Source organism: Sardina pilchardus, chromosome 14 (assembly GCF_963854185.1).
Source record: "Sardina pilchardus chromosome 14, fSarPil1.1, whole genome shotgun sequence".
Classification (NCBI taxonomy): Eukaryota; Metazoa; Chordata; class Actinopteri; order Clupeiformes; family Clupeidae; genus Sardina; species Sardina pilchardus.
The window spans coordinates 12,246,421-12,264,466 of record NC_085007.1 but is presented as its reverse complement, the minus strand read 5'-3'; the positions used below and the strand labels follow the sequence as shown (position 1 = coordinate 12,264,466).

At 40.1% G+C, this 18,046-nt stretch overlaps 1 protein-coding gene across 1 annotated transcript; it reads right to left on the bottom strand.

The window, feature by feature from the left end:
- Positions 1–420: 420 nt before the first annotated feature.
- On the bottom strand, positions 421–17,510 carry LOC134100442 (myosin heavy chain, fast skeletal muscle-like). The gene is made up of 40 exons (XM_062553636.1): positions 17,448–17,510; positions 17,231–17,267; positions 13,776–13,991; positions 13,545–13,688; positions 12,801–12,957; positions 12,690–12,717; positions 12,432–12,552; positions 12,243–12,341; positions 11,838–11,901; positions 11,656–11,754; positions 11,473–11,576; positions 11,255–11,393; positions 10,720–10,838; positions 10,414–10,563; positions 10,141–10,311; positions 9,752–10,052; positions 9,574–9,644; positions 8,933–9,020; positions 8,727–8,844; positions 8,505–8,628; positions 8,279–8,415; positions 6,560–6,815; positions 6,207–6,449; positions 5,941–6,117; positions 5,683–5,828; positions 4,574–4,664; positions 4,098–4,487; positions 3,756–4,001; positions 3,466–3,662; positions 3,179–3,362; positions 2,933–3,098; positions 2,565–2,689; positions 2,169–2,477; positions 1,849–2,052; positions 1,636–1,761; positions 1,369–1,539; positions 1,180–1,284; positions 1,005–1,100; positions 634–765; positions 421–539 (listed from the first exon to the last, which is right to left on the bottom strand). The coding sequence occupies exons 3-40, from the start codon at positions 13,977–13,979 to the stop codon at positions 519–521; spliced, it is 5,823 nt and encodes a 1,940-aa protein (XP_062409620.1). The 5' UTR covers positions 13,980–13,991; positions 17,231–17,267; positions 17,448–17,510; the 3' UTR covers positions 421–518.
- Between the last annotated feature and the right edge of the window lie 536 nt (positions 17,511–18,046).

Here is an 18,046-nt window from a genome sequence, read left to right as displayed (position 1 = left end):
CTTCACAAACACACCAGTGATGCACAACAACAACAATTAGGCTACACTCAACTAAGTGCATGCCACATGCACAGTTTAGGTGAGCAAGTGCAAGACTGAAATTAGCGTCACGAGTAGGCCTCATTAAAGCGTAGCGGGGGTTTCTTAAGAGCAGCAGCTAAGATTAGGGGAAACTGTAATTAAGTGGTATCGGTGGGTGATATCGGGGAATTTTTACGAGTACAAGTATATGGGCACATTATCGGCCCGATCCCAGTATCGGTATCGGGCCATCCCTAATAAATGTTATTATGATTACTTATGATCACATTATAAGGTGTTGTGGATGAATGTATGCATAATAACCAGTAGTGATTTTATACACAAATAGGGAGGTCAAACCAATCACAATTATTTCTGATTAAAAACAATATACTCATATATTCTGAAGAGACTTTTATTATGTTGTAGTTACAGAAAAGCCAAAACAATCAGGATATTAATCCAGATGAGTGACTAGATGGAAGATTTCACAGGATTTACTCTGCAGCCTCCTTGCCCTAAGATAGAGAAATTAAGAAATGGAATGAAATTAAATATGAACATATCATGGCTTATAATACTGTACGTTGAAATATGGTAAATTAGATTTACCTTTCCAGAATCACGGCTCTTTGCTCTCAACTTGTTGACCTGGGATTCAGCAATGTCGGCACGTTCCTCAGCCTCCTCCAGCTCATGCTGAACCTTCCTGAACTTTGACAGGTGGGAGTTGGATTGCTCCTCCTAAGTATGAGCAAATATTTTTGTTGAGTGTAGAGGCTTCTGTTATGAAGCAAACCAATCATTTTTATGTCTATGAAGATTCATTTATGGTCTAGGTGATAGCAGCTCTTTTAAAAAGTTTACTTTTATAACATTGGACTGAACAGAATTAGAGATACAACATTTTGGTGTTCATCCTTCTGTTACATTCATTACAACTGATGATGGTGACCATATAGGCAACACAAGAAACTACTTACAGCTTCCTCAGCCTGTCTCTTGTAGGATTTGACCTTCAGCTGCAGCTTGTCAACCAGGTCCTGCAGTCTGCAAACATTTTTCTTGTCCTCTTCAGTCTGAAAAGAAAAACGATCTGTCAATCGTTGTCCTCCCTGACTTAAATGTAATTAAATAGTGGTTAAAGAAACATTGTACCTGATAGGTGAGCTCCTTCACTCTCCTCTCGTATTTGCGGACTCCCTTGACAGCATCAACACCACGTCGTTGTTCATTCTCAACCTCACTTTCCAGCTCACGGACCTTTTCATAAGCAGGACTTTTGTTTCAGACAATGTCTTATTACATTCTGAAAAGTTTTCTTCTCAACTGAATTGATTCACTTACCCTGGACTCCAGTTTCTGAAGTTGTTTCTTGCCACCCTTCATAGCCAGATTCTCAGCCTCATCCAGGCGATGCTGCAGATCCTTCACAGTGACCTCCAGGTTCTTCTTCATCCTCTCCAGATGAGAACTGGTATCCTGCTCCTTCTTTAGCTCCTCTGCCATCATGGCAGCCTAAAATAATGGGACATTGTTTTAGATCACACTAGCTACATACAGTATTTAGCTCATCATTTACAATACTAACGTTCAAAACAAAACATTACTTACATCAGTGATGGCTTTCTTGGCCTTGTCCTCAGCATTTCTAGCCTCCTGGACAATATCATCAACCTCACCTTGGACCTGAACCAAGTCGCCCTCAAGCTTCTTCTTGGTGTTAATCAGACTTGTGTTCTAAAATTCACAAACCATATCATGACAATTATGAACTGATAGGTGTACATGTTGAATTCATTCATTTTTTAACACCCTTCTCTCTACCTGGGAGTGTAGGAGGCCAACACGCTCACTGGCATCAACCAGCTCCTGTTCAGCCACTTTGCGGCTTCTCTCTGTCTGCTCCAGGGCAGCTCTGAGCTCCTCAATCTCAGCGATCATCAAAGTGTTCCTGCGCTCCACCATGGCAACCTGCTCCTTCCCATCTTCCTGTCCTCTTACAGCATCATCAAGGTGCAGTTGGGCATCCTAATACAATAACATGGAAGAATGAAATATGTGTCATAATACACTATTAACCATATAGTAATTATGGTAAGATAAGATCAGATCAGATCCTTGTACTATTTTATTGCATAACTGACCTTGAGTTGACCCTGCACATTTCTCAGTTGTTTCTGGGACTCAGAAGCCTGGCGGTTAGCATGGCTCAGCTGAATCTCCATCTCATTGAGGTCTCCCTCCATCTTCTTCTTGATTCTCAGGGCATCATTTCTGCTCCTGACCTCAGAGTCCAGAGTGCTCTGCATGGAGTCAGTTATCCTCTGGGCATTCCTCTTGATCTGCTCCATCTCCTCATCCTTCTCTGCAAGTTTCCTGTCAACCTCACCCTTGATCTGGTTGAGCTCAAGTTGGACACGAAGAATCTTGGACTCCTCATGCTCAAGAGTTCCCTAAACAAGAAATGAAGAATTTTAAAATATTTACAGCATCATAATTTCTGTTTCTCACTATGTAGGAAAGCCTGTTTGAATTTCTACCTCAGCCTCTTCCAGGGCTGTTTGGATCTCGGACTTCTCAGTCTCAACCGTTTTCTTTGACTTCTCCAGCTCATGGATGCTCTTTCCAGTCTCACCAAGCTGCTCAGTTAGGTCAGAGATCTCCTCTGCAAATTTGCAGTTACATTACAATAAACATATTATCTAGCACTTTACTGCATTCTATGTACTTTGCTTGTTCTTTAGATATGTTTAGCTTGTTTTATACAATGTACATGCTTTTGATCATGAGGTTTATTTTTGTTATTTGATTAAATTCAAGAATGTAAAAACATTATGTTTATGCCATGTCAAACCAATAAATTAAAATTATTTTTCATTTGGATATGCATTGGGTAATATTGACTCACGTTGCAAATTCTTGCTCTCCCTCTTCAGGGTCTCCAGGTGGTCAAGAGACTCCTCATAGGAGTTCTTCATCTTGAACAGCTCAGTGCTGAGAGAACGAGCCTCTTTCTGGGCACCCTCCAGCTCAGCCTGACCCTCCTCATACTTCTGCTTCCATTCTGCCAGGACCTTTTAGAAACAGTTTTTGTTGTGAGGCTTATACTTATTCACCCACATTCCACATGTGAATGATGTTTTGGAGGTATTACCTTGTCAAAGTTTCTTTGCTTCTTGTCAAGGTTGGCAGCTAGACCATTGGCTCTCTCCACATCAATCATGAGGTCCTCAACCTCACCCTGGAGTCTCTGCTTGGTCTTATCAAGAGAGGCACATTTGGAGTTGACAGCCTCGATTTGCTCCTCAGCCTCCTGGAGACGCTGGGCTAGCTTTTTCCTGAAAGAAAAAGCAACAGATTGATCAAAAAACATGATATTTCCGAATAATTTGGTCGACAACATCCATATCCAAATTGCATTTTTCCATCTGTAGCACATACTTGGACTCTTCAAGCTCCTCAGTGCGCTGGATGGCATCAGTTTCATACTTGGTTCTCCACTGAGCAACCTCGCTGTTGGCCTTGGACATGCCACGTTGAAGCTCAGCCTTTGCTTCCTGCTCCTCCTCAAACTGCTCCCTCAGAAGGTCGCAGTCATGGCGAGCTGACTGAACAGCATGGGCCAGGGCATTCTTGGCCTGTTTGTTAACAATCAAGGATTTTCATTAAGCATTTCCCCAAATGTGATTTATGCAATCCGATTCATTCATTTCATGCATAGGTATCAGTACCTTGACTTCCTCTTCATTCAGTCTCTTGAGCTCCTCAACTTGCTGAGTGAATGCCTGCTTGCTTCTGGTCAGCTGAGACACGAGAGCATCTTTCTCCTCCACCTGGCGGCCAAGCTCACCATTTTCAGTCTGAAGTCTTGCTCTCTGAGCGCTGAGGTCATTGACCTGTCGGGCACCCTCATCACTCTTGGCCTTGGTTTCACTGAGTTGGTCTTCAAGGGTGCGGCACATCTTCTCCAGATTTGTCTGTTTATGATAATGTCCGTTTGTAGCAAAAAGTTAATTAAATGATTGTAAGTTGATTTGTTTACAAGATAGCCTGAGGGTTAACGTCTCACCAACCTTAGATTTAGCAACAGCCTCCATATTGCTGGAGAGATCATCAATCTCCATCTTGTATTCACTCTTCTCCTTCTCAAGCTTCTGCTTGACACGTTGGAGGTTGTCAATCTGCTCTCCCAGCTCAGCCACGCTGTCAGCCTGCTTCTTGCGGAGAGCTGATGCAGTGGCTTCATGCTGCAGGGTGGACTCTTCAAGGTCACGACGTAACTTCTGGAACTCAGCCTCACGCTTTTTGTTCATCTCAATTTGAGCAGCAGTAGCACCACCAGCTTCCTCAAGCCTCTCACTTATCTCTTCAAGTTCCCTGGAGAGATCAGCCCTCTGCTTCTCAACCTTGGCACGAGCTGCACGCTCAGATTCAATCTCTTCCTCCAGTTCCTCAATGCGGGCCTATTGCAAAACAAATGTTATATTAGTAAGACAAAAAAAAGACTGCAAAAATGTTCATAGTTTGATTTGGTGTAGAATAATCAAACCTGGAGCTCCTTGATCTTTTTCTGCAGCTGAGCACCAAGTGATTGTTCATCTTCAATCTTACTCAGAAGTTGACTTGTTTCGAAGTCCTTCCTGATTAAAATAGATTAAAAATCAGGGCCCGTATTCACAAAGAATTTTAGGGCTAAAAGTAGCTCCTAACTGGCGAATTTAGGAGAAACTCCTAAAAATAATGGGCGTGTCACTCCTAACTTTAGGACTCCTAATTTTTCTCACTAAAAGTGATTCACAAAGCATTTTAAGCCTAAAAGTAGCTCCTACTGTAAGTCTAGGACAGCTTAAAAGAAGTCGAGAGGACTCCTAACTCAGTAAGACCTATTCACAAACCGCTTTTAGTGGCATTTCACGTCGCTATGTAGTGAAATGACCGTGCGGTTACAGGAGCTGTCATGCAAGGGAATCATTGTGCATTGCAACTAAGAGATGCAATAACGCCACCGACAATCAAAAAAACACCACTGCATGTAAACTAAATGTAACGTGTCGTTGTAGGGCTAAATTAAATTAAATTGTTTATCCTCTTCGCGAATGTAGGTTTCATGCTTTCATACAGATTCATTTAAACCATGTTGCAAATATAGGCTACTGTTCCAGTCCGTGTTTCATTATGCTCCTAGGCTATTTGCTTTAGCCTACTCTTTATTAATTTAGGCTATACCCATTTATTCATCATCTTCCATCCTTCACAGTCCGACATAGCGCACGCATTCTCACCAGCTAACACCTGACACCTGTCACTCAACTCATCAGCGTAGGGGAGGTTTTTGGCATCATTCCCGCGTTATAATCACCAGCCAATCAAGGTGGTCACTTTCATCAAGCTCGTGCATGAGTAATGACGTCAAACATAGCAACGAAGACTCACTTTTAGTTTAGGAATGGGCGTCTCTCCTTACTAAAAGTAGGTCTGAAAGGCTTTGTGAATAACTTTTAAGAGAAAACTCCTAACTAAAATCTTCTAGCGCGATTTAGGAGTACTCTTAGTGGTAAGATAAAATGCTGGTGGTAAGATAAAAGGAAGAATAATTTCTGAAGTTGGCTGCATACATGGGAATTGAACAGTGATGTGTTTTAATAGATAATGTCTTACTTCTTTATTTTCTCTTCAGACTGCTGCTTGTCATTCTCCAGATCCATGATGGACTCCTGGGCCAGCTTCAGGTCACCTTCAAGCTTTCTCTTGGCTCTCTCAAGGTCCATACGGAGCTTCTTTTCTTGCTCCAGGGAACCCTCAAGCTGTCAATTTCAAGTGTGGGGTGAGTATGTAGTAAATGATCACATTTCAGTGTGAGAAGTTGTCAAATGTTGATTATTTTTGACTGATTGAATGAAGGATTTTTTCACTTACATCATCCACTTGTTGTTCAAGCTTAGTCTTGGATTTGGTCAGAGTGTTGACTTTGTCTTCCTCTGCCTGAAGATCATCAAGAGTCTGCTGGTGGGCCTCTTGGAGGGCTTTCTTCTCCTTGGTCAGCTTAGCAAGGGACTCATCCTGAGAGGCCATCTCCTCAGTTAGGTTTTTTACCTGCACATAGGAATTACATTAGTAAACGGTGTAATTTAGATACTGTTTTTTTGACAGACAACATTGATTAGACTTTTATAAATCCCAACCTTGTTCTCAGTGGCATGTTTCTCCTTCTCCACTTTAGCCAAGGTCAGCTCCAGATCATCAATGTCTTTCTTGAGCTCAGAGCACTCATCCTCCAGTTTTCTCTTCTTGGCAGTCAGCTCAGCATTGATTTCCTCTTCATCCTCCAGTCTCTCAGTTGTCTCTTTGAGCTTGGCCTCGAGCTGGATCTTACTTTTGATAAGACCCTCACACCTCTCCTCAGCATCATTGAGACCTTCACTTCCCTATTGTAAATATAAGATGGAAAGATGACAGATCATTTATATTGAAACACAGTGCTGAGACTGGGTAGTGGCATGATTGAGAATATTGAAATGGTACAGTATACACTTACAGATGCCACTTGCAGTGCCAGGTCATTCCTTTCTTGCACCAGAGCCACCATTTTCTCCTCTAGCTCCTTCTTCTTCGCTGTTGCCTTTGCAAAGTCCACTTTGATTTTTTCATAGTTCTCCTTCAAGCTGGCCAGCTCCTTCTCAGTTTCAGCACTCTTCAGCAAAGGTTTGATCTTGTAGTAAACCTTCATCCAAGGCCAAGTCTTGACATTCATGAATGACCGAATATTGTACTGGATGGTGTAGATAGCCTCCCTACACAAAAAGGGTGATGAAGCATGTCCTTATTCTATATAGAATTACATACCCATCTTATTTAAGCAATAAGCCCCGAGAGGCCGTGGATTGTACTGTATATTAGAACAGCTAAGGGGTGTTTTTAGGCACGACGTGGAGTGCCTTTAAACCCCCTTAGCTGTTTTAATATACAGTATAAACCACGGACTCGAGTGGCTTATTGCTTTTCTAAAATGGTTAGTACGTCGATTTAGCAAGAGTTCATGAAACAAAGGTACAGCAACGAAAAATGTATTAATAGATAATCATTCTTCCGCCAAAAAATATGTTCCGTCCATATGAATGGTTGCCATGCAACAGCGAGATGCAGCTACTCTAACTTTTGTGCAAATTGTGGTAGCGCATTATCATAGAACGAAATGCGGTCAAGGTGTGTGGTTATGCTGGAATAAACAACAGTATCGAATGCAATTCAGCCAATTATAATCAAGGACCAGAACTGTCCCTTTTAGAAGTAATCATAATTATCATTACATAATGGGTAAAAAGTAGGGATGTGACCATATACATCTCACAATAAGATAGTACCTCGGTAACAAGTCCATGACACAATATTCATTGCAATATTGTAAGGATGTAACAATATCAATCTCTCACTACAATACTGCTCAACAGTCAACAGTTAGATATGTATCGCAGTCATTCTTAAAAGTAAAGTTAAGACTTGGAAAAGAAACACATTTACTACCAGATCACCACAGCACTGTGTGTGTGTGTGGGGGGGGGGGGGGGGGTAATGGACAACCAATTTGAATACATGCCAAAAGCATGGCAAGATGAACACTAAATTACATTACATGCTGTTAGGCCTTAATAGGTCATTACAGTAGGTGACATAATATGGATGCTGAGTTGGAATCTTGGTATTAATATGAAAAAGAGCGAAGACATCAATAGTCTACATTAGGCAAATAGTGCATTCATAGACAAGTTGTCCAACAATTCAAACTCTCTTATGTTTGCGGTGCATTGTTGCATATAAATTATCTGTGTGTAGCACATTATCAATTTAGAGCAGTGGTTCTCAAACTTTTACTATCGTTCATTCCCCTCTTTGACCTGGCAAATACTATACTTTTTTCACATTTTGGTTAGCCTACATTTCCTGTCTCAGTCCGCTGGATCAGATGTTATTTTAATTCATGTCAGTCTGTTTATGACTTGACACTGTTTATGTTTGTGGCTACTTTGTTTTGAATCCATGATCTTCCTTGTCAAAAAAGAAAGGCATTATTAAAGATAGGCAAAAAAGAACAAATTTCCTCCTGCAACTCACGCCTGACCTGTCAAGTCTCTATTCCACACTAGTGAAGCCCACCCCACACTTTGATTTAAAGGGATACATAGGCAGACTATAGAGTTAATACTACTCATACTATAGCAGTCTTTCAGACTTCTGTGTTCTTTTGATACACATTTACCTCCTTTCCATCATCTTCACAAACTCCCTCCTCATCAGGTATGCACGGCAGAGAGCCTGAGTCATTGTGACCAGGGAAGCCAGTTTCTCATCTCGCAGCTCCTCAAGGGTACCCAACAGACCAGCTTTGAAGAACACCTGAAGAGAAAAAAATATAACAATAATAAGGAAAATATCAGGATGAATCTGACACAGAAAAAATGTGCTCTAGATTGCATGGAATCTACCTTTGTGTGTCCAAACTTGTACTGTGTGTGATCAACATCAATGGATCCCAAGAGCTTCTCAGCAGCCTTCTTGTTATCAATGAACTGACCATCAGGGATGACACTGGCATTCAGCACTTTGTATCTGAATGAAATAAATGAATGTCCATTTAAAGCATTACCTTTTCCTCTCGAAACACAATATTGAATATATGTAATACTTCATTGACTTTCTCAGTTCACCTCTGCTTGAAGTCACCGTAGAGGATTCTGCTTGGGAAACCCTTTCTGCAGATTCTGATACCCTCTAGCACACCATTGCACCTGAGCTGATGGATGACCAGGAAGTTTTGCATATAACCTGCATGTCAAATACAACTCATGAGATCTCATATTCTCAATGTGATAAATAATACCAATATATTCATTGGTTACCAAACACCCTTTACCTGGTTTCTTAATTTCATTTGGAATCAGACAACGCACAAAGTGAGGATGGGTGCTCCTCAAGTTGGTCATCAGTTTGCCCAAGTTCTCCTGTTGAGATAAGAATGCAATCAAAACATCCCCTCGCCTTTCCTCAGGATGATTCATTTGCATGCCATTAGTTGAACATGATATGGGATCATATATAGAATACTGCTTTTTCCTTTCTGCCGTCTCTGAACTGACCACATTTCAGACCTCTAGGTCTGTTGATATAGCTTAAAAACACAACTGAGCCATAGAACCAGATCCTGTGAATCTGTGCGCAAAATACTGTGTAGATCAGTACAGAATGAAAATATGAATACTTAAAAAAAAAAAATTGCCAGGGTATGCTCATGCATTTTGTAAAATTCCCTATAGAAACTTTCCTTCGGACTTTGGTTACCCAAAATGCATACTTGACGATACAAGGTTTACTGTGTGTCAACCACTTGGTGTAGAAGCATAATCCTGGTCTCAAATGAAAGGTTACACTCTGACGTTTCTTGTACTAGTTGGATTGTATGTCAGGGGTTCTGATATAGAATGACTACTCCAAATATGGAATAATTACACAAGATGTGCCGTGGAAGGCACACTGTCTCATAATTAATATACATACCCTGAACTGTGATGACACAGTCTGCATGGAGCCACCCTTCTTCTTCTTCTTACCACCACCACCACCAGTTTCTTTTGAAATACAAATGATGGATTCAATAATTGAGTTACATATTTAGCAATTCATACATGGGATGTTTTTTGCATTAGTTTGTAGACTGGTATAGATGTGTTGTTACCCTCAACGACAGGTGGGTACAAGACAGGCAGGAGTTTCACTCCCGACTTCTGGTACAGCTGAATAACAGAATCGTTCAGTGGATCCTTGTTCTTGTCCAGCCATCCAGTGACATTGTAGTCCACAGTGCCGGCATAGTGCACCAGGGAGAAGTGGGCCTCAGCACAGCCTTTTTTGGGCCTCGGCTTCTCAAAGGCCTTATTCTTGCCAAGATGCTGGTCATACAGCTTGTTCTTGAAAGTGGTGTCAGAGGCCTTGGGGAACATGCACTCCTCTTCAAGGATGGCAAAGATTCCCATAGGCTGTTGGAAAATGAGCTTAGTTTTAAAAGTAGGAATTATAAAACGACACAAATCTAGTGCTTGACTCATTTGATTCATTGAAACTGACCTTCTCAATGAGTTCAATGCAAGCAGCCAAGTCCATGCCAAAGTCAATGAACTCCCATTCAATGCCCTCTTTCTTGTACTCCTCTTGCTCCAGAACGAACATGTGGTGGTTGAAGAACTGTTGCAGTTTCTCATTGGTGAAGTTGATGCACAGCTGCTCCATGCTGTTGTACTATGTAGGAGAAATGTCATACATAATTGGAGAATATTACAACATGAGTCACTGGAAATAAATAGTTGGTGAACAACTATTGAATTGGTGAATAACACTCACATCGAAAATCTCAAAGCCAGCAATATCCAGCACACCGATAAAGAACTGGCTTGACTGTTTAGTGTCCAACATCTGGTTGATACGGATGACCATCCACAAGAACATCCTCTCATAGATGGACTTGGACAAGGCCGAAACTGAGTTATTGACCTGAAACAGAATATTCAAACAACGGTCATGCTATATTCAAACCTAAAACTAAAATGCTTATATGATAAAAACAGGTAATTTCACTATCAGCAATTCTGTCCAAACTCTGCCAAGTGGTTTGTGATCTTGTGAAGCTCTTAGTGACTAGAATAATACCTGTGGCACAGTCTGACCCTTGGTGACAAACTCATTTCCAACTTTCACTCTTGGGTAGCACAAAGCTTTCAGCATGTCAGCGGAGTTCAGGCCCAGAAGGTAAGCGACTTTGTCAGCATCTAAAAAAAGTGCCAAAGTGTAGCATTTTGACATTTGTAGCAACCAATTTCACACTCAACACTCCAAACAAATTCGGGACAACTTATGAAACAAGTTTGTTCACCTAAATCTTCTCTCCCTAAATCAGAACATTTGTCTAAGATAGACAAGTCTCACAAAAATAAAGGTATCAGAGTGACCATTGTTTTGTAAATGTTTGTCTTTAAATGAAGATAGATAGTTTCTTAATCCAGAAGGAAATTTAGAATATGAATATACATGAATATCCATGTTGATATAATCACATGGCGGTATTTCATTTTTGGGCATGGTGTACAGTAGCAGTGACAATGGTTCTGCTTGAGAATCAGTCAAAAATGAATGAGTGAATGGATAAATAAATAAGAGTAGTGACTGGTCCATTAGTGTAACTTACCCTCAGTGCCATCAGGCTCAGCCTGCTCCTCACGCTGCTTTTGCTTGAATTTCATGTTGCCATGATGTAGCACAGCACCAGTCAGCTTGTAAATGGTCACTTTCTCCTCTCCGCTGAAACCCAGGATATCAATGGCATCCTGAAATGATAAATTGTTTGATTATTTTGGAGCTTTTTCAAGAAATCAAAGGGGGGAAATACTTATGTGGAAGACTTACATCTGTGGCATCCAGTTCCTCTTTGTCATCAATGCTGGCCACAGTAATCTGACCCTGACTGCACATTGGAAAGTCATAGGGGTTGGTTGTGATGAGGGACATTTCTGTAGGGGTCAAATTATATTATGAATTCAGAATGCCATGTATTGATTTTTGAATGTTGGTTGAAAATATTAACCTTACCTATGAGCTCAGGCTTGTGGTTAGTCATCATCTGGTAGAAGATGTGGTAGCCTCTCTCATCAGGAAGCTGGAATGTCACTCTAGACTTCTCCAGTAGATCTAAAGGATGCATTTTCATTTGATACATTTAAGGCAATAATTAGATATTTCTTTAAACAGATTAATTATTTCATTATACTTACAAGTCTCGATATCAGCCCTAGCCAGTTTCCCAGATGTGCCAAAGTGAATTCTGATGAATTTACCCTGTTTGAGATTACATTTTGAAATGACATGTATTTGTTTAGCTGAAGCTGTTAACCAATGCAGGTTACAAGTTACAAATGAGGAAACTATTAAAGTATTAAAAAAAATATTAAAATATTCAGTAATAGACCTAAGAGTAAAAATGAATACTGCCTTTACTGATACGAAAAGTAAGATATGACAGTGTAGAGTAGAAAGTAGAAAACCAGAGAATGGTTAAAAAAATACTATTAGATATAAAATAAAGTTTTAGTGTGTTTTGTTAAAAGAAAAGCTCTAAGTTCATTCTGTCTAAAAACAACAAAATAGAGGTAGGCGTTTTGATAAGAGACTAAACTTACGAAACGTGAAGAGTTGTCATTCCTCACAGTCTTAGCATTACCATAAGACTCCAGCAATGGGTTGGCAGCAATAATCTGGTCTTCAAGAGAGCCCTGCAAGTCCATAGATATACTGTATTGTTATTGAAGTTCATGTCTGGTGCTATATGATAATTAGCCTATAAATATGCAAGGGGCCCCTGCCTTTATTTTTCCAGCGGCTGGTGGAGCATCTGCTGCTGCTCCCTTCTTCCCACCAGACACTGCAATTGTTGCAAAGTACTGGATGACACGCTTGGTGTTTACAGTCTTGCCAGCACCAGATTCTCCGCTGTATTGAACAGAAGATATTGCAATATTTGTAATTTACAATTAAAGTGTACCAGAAGAGTATACCGTATAAGCTATGCAAAGTTTAGCCCTTTATTAAAACCTGTAAAAAGTTATAATGGATACTTTGACACGTACGTGATCAGGACAGACTGATTCTCCCTGTCTGTGGGGCAAAATAGAGATGTACATGAATGGATCAAATAGGTAATGTATTTTTCAGTGTTGGCTTTAAAATTGATAGCATACCTTGGAGCATGAACTGATATGCGTTGTCAGAGACAGAGAAGATGTGGGGTGGGGCCTCTACGCGCTTCTTGCCTCTGTAGGCATTCACCACTTCTGCGTCGTATACTGGGAGCCACTTGTAGGGGTTCACAGTGACACAGAAAAGCCCAGAGTAGGTCTAGATTATGGAGAAATAAAGAAGATTGGTTTCTCAGCTTTTCATTTTCATTTTTTTTTCATTGGTTTTTTTTTAGCATTCCTATTATTTTGGGGGGTCTAGCAGCGAAGCTGCAGAACCCTATTGTTTTTGCTAGTATTCTTCCTATTATTATTATACTTCTGCTACAGAGTTTTATGGGCTGCCATAGCAGTCTATAATACAGTCTATGGCAGCCCATAAAACCATCTGGTAAAAAGTTGTGAAATTTGGCACACTGACTGGGAACATTCCCATGATTCATTGGACCAAGTTTCATGTCTGAACCTCAAGTGCTCTAGTGCCACCAATGTGTCAAACTTGGTACTACATCCATGTGCATTAATATTTGAACCGTATATCAGATCTTGAGGAAAGTGGTGTCATTTGGCCTTTAGAGGCACTGTAATAAAGGAAGTAAGCTGATATCTCAGCCATTCTTTGTCCAGTTGCCATGAAAGTTGCAATGCCATTTCTGTGATTGTACTGCAAGACCCCCCATTGCTGCTTGCAGCTATATTTTTTCTTTTCTTTTCTTTTCTTAATTTGGTCAAAAGTGTAATGCTTACGTAGATCATCCATGCTGCATAACGCTCTTTGAGGTTATACAGGACAGAGGCTTCATTTAGGTGGGTCATCATGGCCATGTCCTCAATTTTGTCAAACTTGGGAGGATTCATGGGGAAGGCTTCATCTTCCTTTACTGTCCTTTCCTAAAACCAATGTAGAGAACAGATTTAACGAGATGCATTCAGGAAACGTTCTGTGAAAATGTCATCTTAACAGCTTTGCTAAAGTACCTCTTTGGTTTCAAGCGTTTCAACAACGGCTTTACCGCCTTCCTTCTTTTTGATTGTACCCTTGACGTACAACTCCTCTTTGTCAACCACATAGCAAGCAGTCTTTGCATCAAAGGGCTTGGTTTGGGCCTCAATTCTCTCCTTCTCAGGCTTACGAAGGTAGATGGCAGCCTTGCCAAACGCAGCCATTTCACCGTCTCCCATGGTTGCTGGTTACTGCATTAATCATAAACATGAAGAGCAGACAAATATATTTTGTTTAAATAATCAAACATGTAACAGACACAGTCATGTAAAAAAGTGGTTTACTTTCAGAGACAAAACCACAGTTTTTATTCACAGTTATTTACTGCATTATGTCCTGAAAACTAATGCCATCCCCAATCATGCATTTCCAAAACACACCATACAAACTACAGAAATGATTTATGAGAATATTAACCCTGTGCTGCATGAATTATCACAACCACAGTCAGGATTGTATTCCTATCTGTATTAAATGTCCTAAAAGTATGAAAAAGTATTCTGAAGTTTCTTTTTTTGCTTCATGTATGTTCCAAAATGTTATTCACATGTCCACTCTGCGTGCGTTTGAACAGTCAATTACGAAAATATGAAAATCAATTTGATATGAAAACTATAGAACTGTGTTAGTTAAAAATTGCCATAATATTCCAGCAACAAAATAGGAAAGTTGAAGTAATTTTCCGAAAATTGGCAAAGGAAAGCTGCAAACAGACATACAGTTACTCGAAAAATGGAACTAATCACAAAATAAATATTTTAAAACGCCTAATCAATTTCTAAAGACAATGTCATTTTTAAAGGAATTTAAATTTCATTAAAATGTCATTCTCATTTAACACACATAGTTGTAGAATAAGAGAATTGACCAGCGATTCCTGCTGAGGTCAAAATGTTTGGACTTTCTTGGCCAACTTGATTTTTGGTGTATTACAACTGCTCACCACTGGGAAGAAGCCCATGGTGTTACGCAGTAGTGTCTAAATGGCTGATGTGCAGTAACCTGACTCTCAATAGGAGATGTATTTCAGAAGGCGGGCCTTGTAAAAAAAAATCCTTGTATGTGGTTGGATAAACCATTTGTCCGTTATGGACTGTAGGATATTTACTGGGGGGGAGGGCCGGTCGTCAGGGGGGGAGGGCCTAAGAGAAATTATTAATTATTATTTGACAGAGTGGGCGAGTCCAAAGTTTGCCTCTTCCTTCAAAAGTAGCCGACTGCCAGGCGAAGAAGCTCATGGGCTGATCTAACAAGCAATCGAATAAAAGCATCAGCTAACTTCATCTACTGACTGAGGGCCTGCCCTGGCATAACATTGTTATAGATAAATGTAGACAAATAAGTTATGTCACACTGTATTGTGTAGCCTAATAAAGAATGAATAAAATCGCGGCCGCCTAGCGCGCAGCCGACGCGGTGCGCAACCGATGCGGTGAAGGCCCGACACTTGTTTAACAAAGTTTAAAGTTCAGTGCGCAAAAGCCCCAATATCAAGCATCTGAATCAAACAGTCCAAGTGGGATCTCCTGGAAAAGATTAAAGATGTTTACAGTCTGTTGAGATGCCGCTCTGACACGTATGTGAAAAGGAATCTCACCATATGCGCACATAACAAAAAAGGTATAGGCCTACTGTACTAGCTGTAATCCAATGAATAGAAAAAGGTAATCCACAGGGGAAAGGTTAACAGTGGATTGAGCATGCAAGGCCTCTAATGCACATAACTTCATTCGCCAGCCGGCTTCACACAGGTAATAAACGGGGCAAGCCCTCTCCCCGCGCATCCATTTAAGGGCAAGTCACTCCGGCCCAAAATGCGTTCAACAGTCAGACATCAAGTTTACATATATGGCATATGAAATGATACAAACAATAAATACATTTTCATTTTAGCAACCATGTAACAAGGTTATTTTGGCAAGATGGCAACCTTTACAAAATAGCAACTTGTTTTGAGATGGGGCTGAAATACTACATGAAAATTGAGTTGACAGGCATCTATCTATTAATGCAAGGAACGTCTGTGTGTGTGTCTCTCTGTCTGTCTGTTCCACGCTTAACTCTCGAACCACTCATCCGACTGCTCTCAAATTTGGTGGGTGTCACTCTAATGGCACGAGTGTGTGCAGTGCCAAATTTCATGTTATAGAACAAAAAATGGCACATCTACGGGCTCTGCACTAGTCTTGAATTTCCTCTTGGGATCAATAAAGTATATCTATCTATCTATCTATCTATCTATCTATCATGTTAATTAAAATATTAAAGTGAAGAGTAGGCCTATACTATTTTCTTTTGCTCCTACTGGAAGGCTATTCTAAAATCAAAAGACTATATCTCTGTGCGTGCGTATAACGTTAACTTCTGGTCTTGATCACTGCAGAATTGCGGGTCATTCCACCGAATCAGTGCCTTTTCGACGTAACAAATTAAAGCGACTTGTTCGCTGCCCTGGAGAATCCAATAGCCTAGGCAGAACTTTTGCAAGATTACGATCACACAAATCACCAGGCATACCGGTATGTGAGTTCAAGCAATCGATATTATTTGTATGTAGCAAACAACTCTCATATTATTCTTAACCACACATAAAACAGCATGTTTTCCCCTTGTTGTTCTGTATGATTCCGAAGCATCTATATAGCCTACGAGAGGTGTAGGCTAGTATTGTTTAGAGATCAGCGCTGCGTGTGTACCCGTGTGTGTGTGTGTGTGCCTTATGACATTTGCTAGCCGTTTTAACTTTGTAAACGTCAAAAAAATGCCTTTTGCCTATATCAGATACTGTACACTGAGATGCCGTTTGCCTATATCAGATACACTGAGATGCCATTTGCCTATATCAGATACACTGAGATGCCGTTTGCCTTTATCAGATACACTGAGATGCCGTTTGCCTATATCAGATACACTGAGATGATTATTCAGATCAGCTCCAAGGACATGGGTAATGAGCATCATTACTGATTGCTGAGCAAATCCAAACTGTGCTTAGCTACATCACTACAACCCATGCATTTAGAGGGAAATGGCTTTTGAATAGCTGTTGTCCACCATGTGGCATTAATTTACTCTGATGATAATGTAACTTTTCCAAGTTTACCATTTCCCTATTTAAGCTTTATAGGCAGTTAGATATCACTGAATTACAGTGGAGGGTGGGGATGTAGGTGTAAATGTAAGTTTCCGTTCAATATTTGTGAAGACACAAGAGTCATAGGCTAACTAGTGAAATTAGCCAATTAAAAGTGTAAGTATATTGGACTTTGTCTGCAAAGATTGCGTATGTCTATACAAGTAAGACCGTGGAAGGAACTACAGCTGTGCCATAGCAATAATTTGGAAATGCCCCTCAAAATATTTACTTTACCAGAATGCAAGTAGCTTGTTTTAATCGTTGTTGAGATAAATCCATTGTATGCTACCTTACCTTTCCCTCCAAATGAAGATGAAATGTCCAAGAGTATCTAAATGTAAATAAATTTAAAAAAAAAAAAACATACCAAGATGAGTATTTTAGTATCAATAGATGTAATGTAGTAATCTTAAGCTTATTAGTTTCAATAGAGATGAAGAGAGGCAGTTTGCCATGACACATTCTCTAACAGCAGTCTCCTTCCTGGTGTCAGTGTCTTTGAATGACTTACTGTGCACTGGAACCCCCCTGTCCTCTTCTGCTGCCCTCCCATACTCCCAGCAGGTCCTTTTATTGACCTTTTCTGTCAACGAAGCAGAACTCTAATAAGGCAAGGTGTGTTTGATTGATGTGTTTGGATCTATTTAAATATGACTTCTACCTCACTGTTGCTTAAAAGGGCAAAATAGATGGTTTACCTCATTATTAAATGAGGTCATTATTAAATTATTAGAGTATAAACATTATTAAAATGTGATATTGTAGAAGTCCATTATGATATATATAAAGTTATCTTGTTATTTTTAACCAAGCAAACAAAAATGTTAATGGAAGGGAATGGAATGTTGCCAATGAAAATGTTTTCACTATCAATAAAGAATAGTTCAGTTGGCATAGGCCTACAGTATAGCTTGATGCCAGTGTTATACAAATGCAAACTGTTTTCACATATCATAATTACAGTTTAATGTCTGCCTCACATGTCTGTTTATGTATTTTTGCTTTTATTGCCACAGGCTTTCTCATCTGTATTTAGATGTGTCTGGCAGTTGTGTGAGATTTCATTGGTTTGTAAATATCAGTTTACTAAATGTTGAGTCCCACTGATTT